An 11848-nucleotide genomic window follows, 5' to 3' on the forward strand; every position below is an offset into this window, starting at 1 on the left:
ACAATATGGGAGAAGATAAAATATCAAAAATTGTTAAGGGACTTATGTTCATCCTGCTTGCAAGTTAAAAAGGAAGCATGCCAGTTTCAGATATGTTGGTAGAAGACATGAAACTTCTAAATCAGAACTGATGAGCAGTTAATTACTTACAAAATAACAGCATCCAAGTCAAACAAAATTTGAATCTGCCCTGTTTTACTACTGATGCCCAGAACATACAAGGAATTCGATAAACCCTTACAGAAAGAATACATGGTTAGGGGAGAACTGTCACCATCCTTGCCGCATGTTTCTATGAAGAAAGAGGAGATTCTTCCTCCTCCACCTTCAAGGCAGGGGTAGGCATTTTACTGAAGTAAACAATCAAGACTCTCCATCTATTTACTTGGACCTCTGCAGACAAGGAGAAGTAGCTAATGTAGTCAATGAATGGCATCCACTGTTATTATTTTCACTAGTGATGGAGCCAAAATGGAAAAATCACTATTCATGGAACATCACACACTTTCTTGTTCTCTTTGACCTGCCTAAGTTCTGGAACAACAGGTCCTACCCATTCATCTTTTTAATCAATGTTTCACTGCATAGGATATAAAGGGGAAGTGGTTTCATTTTTTAAGTGTTCGCTGGATCAGTTGAATGAATTCTAAGAGTGGGAATGGAATAAGAGGTTTTATCAAAGGCACCTGGTTGGGGTTTAGGGTGAGCTAACACAAAGGACTGGATTGTCAAATCAGATTCTCATGAACCTACCTGCTAGCAAGCTTTATTAATAATTTCAAGTATATAAACAATCAAATAGCACAAAAGAAGGAGGGATATCCAATGTGGCTATCTCAGTCTTGCTTCTAGTTCAGAATGTTTTCTAGCTCATATAAGAGATGAGTTCTCTAAGCAAAGTTCACAGGCCGCTTCATACAATGGGAAGCATTTAGGTTATGTCATATCTTAAAGAGTTGAATAGCATTTAGGTTATGTCATATCTTAAAGAGTTGAATAGCTTGTATGACATTCTCCAGGAAGCTGTGCCTCACAAATCTATATATTCTAGGTTGTGTTTACCACAGGCAATCCTAATCAGGGATATTCTGCTCAAAGAATGACATAAGTAGGAGTTCTCCACTCAGCAAAATTCATTAGTCCATTCACCAAGGAGATCAGTTATCAACATGTATACTGGGTCACCTGCCTTCTTTCTTTCCAATGGAGTGCCTCCTTAGAAATCAAGAGAAATGGATCCCAGGCCAGCTGCTAACTCCTTCCCAGTCAATGTGTACTTGAGACATTTTTAATGTTGAAATAAAATAGATACAAACTATGGATGTGTCTTCAATCTTTTAACAATTGTATTTAATGTGGAATATTTTGATCTGTACAATCTTGTTAAAAAGAAGTGTGTACTTCGTCCAAATTACAGACTGAAAAAAATTTTTTAAAGTTCACTTATTATTGAAAGAGAAACAGACACAGTCTGAGCAGGGAAGGGGCAGGGAGAGGGAGATAAACAATTCACAGAAAGCTCCGTGCTCTGAACTGTCAGCACAGAGCCTGACGTGGGGCCTGAACTCACAAACCGTGAGATCATAACCTGAGCCAAAGTCAGACACTCAATGGAATGAGCCACCCAGGTGCTCCAAACAGATTACAAATTTTTAATCTGAGAACCTCTGACTCCTGCCATCTAAGTTGAGAAAAAGAGAAAAAAAAAGGAAGTAGAGGCATAAGAAAAGTAGTAGTAGTAGCAATAGTAGCAGTCAGGGTATTAAGAGGGGTCTGCTTGTATTGTCTGGATTCCAAACATATGGCTAAGCAGATCATGATAGTATGCAAAGCTAACTGGATTAGTTGACCTTTAAAAAGAAAATACATCCACAGCTGAAACAGTGGTGGAAATCTTCCATTCTAATAGACCTGTATGTCCAAAGACTATTTTTCCAACATGAACATATCAATATTCTGGTCACTGTGCTGATGAATGATGAAGACTCATGCTTCACAATCACCAGGTGTCCCTTATCTCAGCTCAGGAGCATGACACAGGAGTTGCTGGTGTCTTTTTTTTTTTTTAACGTTTCTTTTTAAAACACAATTCTTGCTGTCAGAGTGCCTCTTTTTAAGGATAGTTATCTGGATGATTTATACAAATTTTCAAAATGTTACTGAGTAATCTAAGCTTCCTTTTTCAATGAGTTCACAAATTGGATTTTACTTGTCAAGTAGTGAGAAAAAACCAGAAGGGGTGAGTATTTTAAATGTGATTGATTTTCTCCGAGGAAATGGATGACGAGATACATTACTGCAATAACATACCAATATTTTTGTTATAAATCATACTCTTCAGTTCGTGCTTTCCCACTTAAAAATCAAGTAAACTTCTCTTACATAAACATCATGGCCACTTTGTACAGACAACATGTATATCATTTTCAGCGTATTTTCTCACTCTGTTTTTCCTAATACATTTAAATAAAAATGAGGCAAGAGAATCTGATTATGTATGTACACAGTATGTAAGAGAAATGACTGGTCTCAGAAATTATTTTGAGAAATGATAATAAAGGTATACTTTCAAATGGTACTCAGTTAATAAAAATGGCTTATGTTCAATTATTCCTTACATCACTGTTCCACATTCTCATCTTCTGGAAACGGTTTTGGGGACAGATGTGTAAGAGTTGTATACAGTTTTTATTTTCTTGTATTATAAATTAAATAGAAGATTCTAATTTTCCATTTCTGTATGGATAAATCAAAGAGTCCTCAATAAGTGTATAAGGAAGTCATATGCTTTGGGATCTATCTCTTGTCATCATTGTGTCTTCCAATATGCTTTTCACGCTAAAAAGAAAAATCAGGTTCGATTACTATTTTCATGATTATATTCATACATTAATCTTTAAAAGAATTTTTTAAAAAAGACTTACAAATCTACTAATATTAGTCTTTTAAAAAATGTAAATCAAGAAACTTCTTTTAAAAAAGTATCACTTGTAGGGGTGCCTCGGTGGCACAGTCGTTTAAGCATCTGACTCTTGGTTTCAGCTCAGGTCATGATCTCATGGTTTGTGAGTTCAATCTCTGCATCCCCTGCTTGGGATCTCTCCCTCTTTCTCTGCCCCTCCCCTGCTCACTCTCTCTGTCTCTCTTGAAATAAATAAATAAACTTTAAAAAGTGTCAATTTTAGGGGTGCCTGGGAGGCTCAGTCGGTCAGGCGTCCGACTTCATCTCAGGTCATGATCTCGCAGTCTGTGAGCTCGAGCCCCACATCAGGCTCTGTGCTGACAGCTCGCAGAGCCTGGAGCCTGCTTTGGATTCTGTGTCTCCATCTCCCTCTGACCCTCGCCTGCTCACTCTCTGTCTCTCTCAAAAATAAAAACATTAAAAATTTTTAAAAAAGTGCCAATTTTAATTTAGGTATCACATTCATAAAAACATGTAAGATTAATATTTGGCTACAGAGTATTGTGTTTTCAAAAGCTAAAACTGTAAACACTATGTAGATGACCTATTTAATATAAATACGAATGATTGCTGATAAGGTAAATGAATATACAGCCATAGAGAGCATAAAGTATCTTTGTGTACCATAATCAGTCAGCTGACAAATGTAAATACAAGTCTAGTCTTCAACAAAACAGTACAAAAAGTTTTCCTTATCTGCCTCTCAATTATCCTCTCCACTCGTTTTCTCCCTCCTGAGTGTCATCTTCAGTCCACAATATCAGGCGAGGCAATATTTGCTTGCTTGCTTTCTAATTGCTCTTTGCAAATGTAAATAAGGATCTACTATCAATCCTTTATACTTTTGACTAAAATTCACACATCAATATATATAATCTCTTGCATATGTTTGAATTTGAAACCTTTTATTTCTTATGGTGGAATAAAAGGATTACCTTTTGTTAAAGGGAGGTAAGGCAATAATTAGGTGAAAAAGATTTGGAAGAAAGTAAGAAACTTCTTTGCATGTGGTATAGTGATAGAGCTATGAGAAAATTACTACATATGTATGTATACACACACACACACACAATTCATTTTCTGGAGTCAGGGGCAGGAGATAAAAGAGAAACTGTGGCTGGCATTATCAGTTTTTCCTTTATCTTTTTAATCTCCCGCCCCAGACTTGTAGATGTCAGGGAATTAGAACTACTTTCTGAACCTAGAGCTTGGGTATCTCACTCTTTCCCCATTATCATCCTGATCATACAGCCAAGGGACCCAAAGTTTCAACTGCTTTAAGTGGCTTTCAAAGCTCTCACACAGACTAAGCATCAGGGACAGGAAATGCAGAGTAGGTGTTCAAGGAAAAGAATAGGAGATGGCTGGTATGATGGTGCTCCCCATATAATTACATGGAAATATACATCTGTAGTGATTGAGAGGTTAGTTTTGTTCCTCGTCAATATGCTACTAAAATGATGTAGTTCTAAAGCCATTCCTTCTGGAGAATAAGATGATGGGAGAGAAGAGGGGTCACTAAGGAAGAAGCTTAGTTGTCAAGGCATAAGAAGGTACCTATGTGAGGTTTATATAAATGCAGGACCTTCATGATGACTGTACTGCTATATGATGTTAAGAGAAATATATCAATTGGGGGAGAAAACTAAACTGAAACTAAAACAAGCAATACTAATCAAAATAAAGTGTGGTAGTACTTTGTGCCTAACTACTATGTAGCACAATAGTGATTATATCATTTTTGGCAGATTAACTTTGCTATAAATTTAATTACAGGTTTAAATTTTAAATAGTCAGCCCTTATAATTTAGTGTTTTTAAACAATTAGTTACTGACATCATTCTACATACCAGACACCAAATTATGTATTAGGAGTAAAAACAGTAAGGCTATGCCTGTCCCCAAGGAGCTTTCAATAGTCTTGTTGAAAGGAGATAAGTACCAGGCAAATGTTAAGCACAGGCACTGACAATCAATGTATGTTTTAAATGAAGTAGGGACATGAAGGGAATATCGATCCCAGTCCTAGGGAGTCAGGTAAGGCTTAATAAAATGTCAGAGCTAACTCCTCAAGAACCCAGAGCTAGCCAAGAAAAAGTGGACGGTGAGTAAGAAGAACTCTCCACCAAAAGGAAAAGGAAATGCACTGGTCTCAGTATTGACACTGTAAGGTGAGTTTGAGGAACTGCTCAGGGGGGAAAACAATGCCAAGAAGAGTCCTAAGGAGATATAGCAAATGAAGTAAGAAGGACCCATACCCAAAGACAACTTGAATATCAAACTAAGGAATGTGAAATCTTAATGGTAATGGTGAACCAGTATAGGACTTTAAAAAGGACAATTACAGGAGCGCCTGGGTGGCACTGTTGGTTTTGGCTCAGGTCATGATCTCACGGTTCCTGAGTTCAAGCCCCACATTGGGCCCTGTGCCGACGGCATGAAGCCTGCTTGGGATTCTCTCTCCCTCCTTCTCTCTGCTTCTCCCCTGCTGGCACTGTCTCTCTCTCTCTCAAAATAAAGAAATAAACTTAAAAAAAAGTGAAGGACATAATCACATTTATATTTCAGATAAGATTTGCTTTACTGTGAAGAGTGAAGTAGTAGAGCTCACACCTGGAAATGGGCAGGGCAGTTAGAAGCCTGTTGCAAGGATTCAGATTACAGATGCTGGTGGCTTAGGTTAGGCTATTAAGGATGACTAGAATTGGATGGACTTGAAAAATATGTAACAGGTACAACTGTAACACCTTAGCAATTGACTGACTATAAAAGAAAGGGGAGTTGGAGATGGATTTTTGACTTGGGTAAATGTATGAAGGTATGGAAATTACTGAGATACAGAAGGGAGAAAAAAGGTTGGTGGGGTTTCTATTTGATTTTTTATTTTGTTGATTTGGGGTGGGGGCAGTAAAGTACTGTAAAGAAATTATGAGTTCCCTCTTGACAAACTGAGTTATGTGTCTGAGGGTCTTCCAAATGGAGATATCTAATAGATAACTGAATGTACAGGTCTGGAGGAAAGGAGAAAGATCTGAGCTTAGATACATACTTGGGAGATAGCATCTTACATCAGTTGCAGCGATCAGATACACAGAGAAGAAAACCAACATCAGCAGTGGAAGGAAACACAGAAATTATGGAATGAGCTGAATAAGAGTAAATTAAAAATTAAGAAAATAAGTAGGAGGAAAACCAGGAAAGCATATGATCATAAAAATCAAGGAAAGAGAATATTTTAAGAGGGAACAAGGTAACAGAAAGTATAAACTGGCACAGTCATTTTAGAGAACAGTTCAATACATCTAAAATATTTGATCCTCAATTCCATTTCTTGATATTTAACCAAGGAAAATGTTAGCATGCATGTCCAATTTTAGGATGGTTTATAAAAGTTAAGAAAAAAAAAAGGAGGCAGGGAGAGGCAGGGCACTTGGGTGTCTCAGTCAGTTAAGCATCCAACTTCGGCTGGGGTCATGATCTCACGACTACTGAGTTTGAGCCCCATGTCGGGCTCTATGCTGATAGCCCAGAGCCTGGAGCCTACTTCAGAATCTGTGTCTCCCTCTCTCTCTCTCTTTCTCTGTTCCCCTCCTCTACATTCTGTCTTTCTCTCTCTCAAAAATAAACATTTTAAAAGAAGTAAAAAAAAAAAAAAAGGAAATAATGTAAACATCCAAAAACAGAAGATTAAATAGAATAGGATAGACTGACCCTATTTAATATTTCACAAAAACTGAAGAGAACAAAGTAATTCTACAAGGAAAAAACTAGGAAAAATTAAGTATAAAAAAGCAAGTTTCAGAACAATATAGACACAATAATAGCATTTATTTTTAATGTGTTTCTCTATGCACATATAATTTTAAAACTAGCTACAGAACAAGTTTGGAAAAGTGCACCCCAAACTTAAGTCCAACAGTTAACTTTCAGTGAAAAAGGCTGGTATTTGATTGGCTCCATGTCCAAGGGGACTTTTTCTTCATTTTTATTATTTGAGTTTGTTTACAATGAAAATGTTTCCATTTAATAGTTGTGTAATAAAATACATTTTAGAAATGCTATCAAGAGATCAAGTATAATTGAAAAATATCTATCCATTTAATGAGTCTTTAGTAACTTTAACAAGCATAGATTTGGAGACAAACTGGGAGGAAAAGCAATAGACAGAATATAAAACACAAAAAGCTTGATAATGAACAGGAAGAAAAAGAAGTAAAGGGAGGATTTTTCATGAGAGAAAGAACAATGATATTCTCAGAAAGCCTGATTGCTTAATCACAACTTAAAAAAAAGTAGAGGTCACAATGCTAATTAGCCCTCATAAAACTTATTGTCTATTACAAGGAAGAAGTTATAATAATTATAAGGCCCAGAGTAGCTGGAATAATTAACTAAGAAGCCAGATCAACATGCCAAAGCTAATAACCCAAGAGGTACAAAGGGAAAAGTAGTATAAAATCCTCAAAATATTTTGGGATTCAGTAGACAGAAGGCTGACAGTAAGCATACAAACAGTGAAGTGCCAGATGAGTGACGTCTACAGGAACCCTCTCATGGGCACTACCTACAACAGCCATAACGAGATGGCACTTAACCTGGTACAAGAACAAGACTATACATTAGCTGACTGTAACACTCTGTAGTCACTGCTGTGTATCAATCAGAAGCTGGAAGTAAACCACGTCAGCAGTGCATACAAAATGTTCATCATTCTCATTCCACATGTAAAAGATAATAAGTGATAACGCATCATTTAACTATATTTAAATATTCCAGAGAACTTTTGTTCAGCATTAAACAACAAGAATTACTTGAGAGTGTAGTATAAGTAGAAATCTCTTTTAAAACCAGGAAAGCATGTCCCACAGTGTCTCTTTATAGAAGAAAACTAAGTATCTCTTGGTGGTCATATGCTTCTGGAAAATTCTTAAAGGGTAGATAAGTGCTAACAATGAACTACAACTTCCCAGGAGGCTGACTCATCCAGAACAAATGTTTCCATTACCAAAAAAATACATCCTGGTCCCAAGCTACTACTACGGGGGTGCTGTTCAGGTCCTGATGAAAGAACAGGGTGCTGAACCCTAGGTTTGAGATGGTCCAGATATGCAAACAATTTTAAACCACAATAAAATTACATGTTTCCTTTAAAAGACAATACACAGCAATACCAAATTTCATTGAGTGGATAGTAGTGAGGACTTAGAGCAGGAGACCTAAAAGGAAAAAGGTTAAGAATTTTCTGGATACAGACTTTGGAGGAGTAATTACCAACACCTACACAGGAAACTCCATTTGGGGGCTACTCTGTGTCATGATTTGTCATGCCTCCTTAAATCACATTAGAAACCAGAATAAACTTTTGTATTAATAGCCCTCACCTCAAGAGCTGCATCTGCAGAACAGGCAAACTGCTCCTCTGGCTTATTCTACAGGCTGCCTTCTGAGAATCAGAAGAGAACAGCCAACTTCGATCGTTTGAACACGGAGCATCAACTAACACCTAGAGAAAAAAAGGGAAATACGCAGTATAATGGAAATATGTAGTGAAAATATATTCTCAGATGCAAAGTACATGGAGAAGCTACGTAAAATGATTAAAAAAAAGCTAATAAATACATTTTTTTAAACCAAAAATATAACATGGTAAATTACTCATGACCTTTTTTCACTAATACTTGACACCTTGAGTGTTTGTTTTTCTGGAGTGGAGACGGAACAGGAGAACTATAAGTCGACTAACGTCTACTCACATTTCATACTCTTGGCAACTACAGCAAAAATTTTTACAGAAGTTACTCATTTTAAACAGACATAACTATATTTCTGAATTCTCAGCATTTACTCTTAAGAACTAATACTTCAATTTTGGTTTACTGAAATGTTCTCTTTTTCTTCAACTGTCATACACTCCTATGAAATATTACCAAATTAAAGCAATACAGTGCACATGTTTGTACACTGACCCAAATAACAATGATCTCTACCTGAGTATCTTTGAGGCACATGGAAATAAAAAACATTCAATAATCCCCAACTCCAATGTTACCGCTTCCTTTGAACCATGCTGACCATCAAATAAAAACTGCTTCCTTGTTCACTTTATCAAAATTTCCCAGAGTACTGAGAAATCGTATCAGGCTACGTCTGGAAGCAGATGGAAAACAACAACAACAAAGAACAGAACAGTGGTATCACTGGGAGTCCATCAGTTTGTCACAATGTAATAACAGTACCTTGTCAAACATTTCAGGCTGGGCATCTCCCATTTCTCTGCCATCCAATTCAGACACTTTAATTACATTTATCAAAGGCTGCGGGATGAAAGATTCTAACGTCTGCCTCAGCCACCTCAATCTCAGACTATCGTGTTCATTACAGTGAAGATAACCTAAATATAAAGGATTAAAAAGTTTTGAAATGAATGAAATGGAACTGTTAAATTTCCTCTTTTGACCAAATAAATTTCATCATAATCAATTCATCATAACTGTACAGACATAGGGCGCAGAGGTAAATATGATTATCTTATGTTTTAAAAATAGCAATACACACACACACACACACACAGATTTATAATAGTCATGCCTACACAGCCTGTCAGAGGCTCTGAACATACACACATTCAAATTTAACTATGAATTCCTATAGATATGCTATGCAACCAATACTTCAAACACAGTTCTCCCCTAAAGCTCTAAGAGTAAATTGGTATATGATCTGTCTTTCTTTTCCTTTTTTTTTTTTTTAACGTTTACTTTTGAGAGAGAGAGAGGGAGAGACAGAGAGAGAGAGGGGTGAGCGGGTAAGGGGCAGAGAGAGAGGGAGACACAGAATCTGAAGCAGGCTCTAGGCTGTCAGCAGAGCCTGACATGGGGCCCAAACGCATGGACCATGAGATCATGACCTGAGCTGAAGTCAGACTCAAACAACTGAGCCACCCAGGTGCCCCTCTTTTCCTTTATTTCCTTCCTTCCTTTTTTCCTTTCCTCCCCTTCTCTTCTCTTTTTCCCTACTCTCCCCTTTTCTTTCCTTTTTTCTTTCTCATATTATGTACATATTATGTACAAGAAGATGGTATATGGAAAAAAGCATCTAACATGCTATTGGCACTATGGGAAAACATGGGCTCAAATTATGAACTCTAAGACTCTAGGAAAGTTACTTAGCTCTCTCTCTTTTTCTCATTTTTTTTTTACGTTTATTTATTGTTGAGAGACAGAGAGAGACAGAGCTCAAGCAGGGGAGGGGCAGAGAGAGAGGGAGACACAGAATCTGAAGCAGGCTCCAAGCTCGGAGCTGCCAGCACAGAGCCCAAAGCGGGCCTCAAATTCACAAACCGTGAGATCATGATCTGAGCCAAAGTCAGACACTTAACTGACTGAGCTACCCAGGTGCCCCTACTTAGCTCTCTTTAAGAGTCTTGGTTTCCTTTTGTGTGAAATGGAGACTGTGCCTCATGAAGAGATTCAGAACATGCCTCTCCAAAACTGCCACTTTGGCCTGCTGATTATTTTAAGTTAAAGGCACCTGAATAACAGCAGATGCACAAAGGTCATTTCTGCCTTCTTTTTTCTTCCTGAAAGCAGGAAATGACCTCTCATATGATAGATACTCTCCTTACCCCAGAAGGAAAGAAATACTCTGATCATCAAGAGATGGGGAGTCAGGACCCAGAGAAACCTGCACAAACAGACTTTGTTAAAAATTCTGTCTTCTCCCTCACACACGTTAGTTACTTGTCCACAACTGGCACTCTATGTCCCACCTAATAATACAAGCACTGAGGCTTGGCCACTCTTTTGGATCTTTGTTTTCTTGTGGTAACTCCCATATACATGTAAAATTTTATTATTTGTATGCTTTACTTCTACTAATCTGTTTTATGTCAGTCTCAGAGAGATTTTATCTCCTCCACACTGGCTACCTTAAAAACTGTTCAGTTTAAATGTGATACTTTACTAACATTTCTAGCATAGGACTGCAAAAGTAGTAATAACAAATGCTTATATTATTAACAATTCTTGAGTCCACATTATGTGCTAGGCCGTGCTCTGAAGACTTTACATGTCAGGGGTGTGCCTGGGTGTCGCAGTCGGTGAGGCGTTCAACTCTCGATTACAGTTCAGGTCATGATCTTAAGGTTTGTGGGACTAAACCCTACATCTGGCTTTGCACTGACAGTGTGGAGCCTACTTGGGATTCTCTCCCTCTCTCTCTTCCCCACCCTACCTCATATGCATGTTCTTTCCCTCCAAATAATTATTAAAAAAAAAAAAAAAAAAAGACTTTACATGTAGGGTCATATTTAATCCTCACAAACCTGAGGTAAGTACTTTCTAAAAAATTTTTTAAAATATTTTTTAAATTTATTTTTGAGAGAGAGAGAGAGAGAGAGAGAGAGAGCGAGCGCACGAGAGGGGAAGGAACTGAGAGGGAGACACAGAATCTGAAGCAGGCTCCAGGCTCTGAGCTGTCAGCACAGAGCCTGACACAGGACTTGAACTCACAAACCATGAGATCATGACCTGAGCCGGTCTGATGCTCAACTACAACCACCAACTGAGCCACCCAGGCGCCCATGTTACTTTTATTGTTATTTATATTTTACTAATGAGGACTTAGACCATGAGAAGTTAAGTAATTTGCCTAAGTTCAGAGCCAGAAATCCAGACAGTTCCAGAGCCCTACCTATCCTTAAGCACCTCTTAAGCATCATGATATACACTGCTTCTCACTATAGAAAGCACCTAATAAATGGTTTATTTCCAAGTGAAACAGGTATTTTGTCTTTCCTTTATTTAAATATCTATGTACATATCTTTTTAGTGTTTATTTTTGAGAGCGAGCACATGCGCACAAGTAGGGGAGGGACACACACAGTGG

At 37.6% G+C, this 11848-nt stretch overlaps 1 protein-coding gene across 4 annotated transcripts in view; it reads right to left on the reverse strand.

The window, feature by feature from the left end:
- Positions 1-11848, reverse strand: part of NSUN3 (NOP2/Sun RNA methyltransferase 3) — a 60740-nt gene that overhangs the window by 25319 nt on the left and 23573 nt on the right. For all 4 annotated transcript variants that reach the window (XR_013337760.1, XR_013337759.1, XM_077774940.1 and 1 more), the window contains exons 4-5: positions 9199-9353; positions 8344-8465 (exon numbers count right to left, since the gene is read on the reverse strand). Coding sequence is in view for 2 of the 4 variants with exons in the window: in XM_077774940.1 (XP_077631066.1) it covers positions 8344-8465; positions 9199-9353 (277 nt within the window). In the remaining 2 variants the exon portion in view is untranslated. The remainder of the gene's footprint in view (positions 1-8343; positions 8466-9198; positions 9354-11848) is intronic.

This window comes from Crocuta crocuta, unplaced genomic scaffold (genome assembly GCF_008692635.1).
Source record: "Crocuta crocuta isolate KB4526 unplaced genomic scaffold, BGI_CrCroc_1.0 scaffold6, whole genome shotgun sequence".
In the NCBI taxonomy this organism is placed as follows: Eukaryota; Metazoa; Chordata; class Mammalia; order Carnivora; family Hyaenidae; genus Crocuta; species Crocuta crocuta.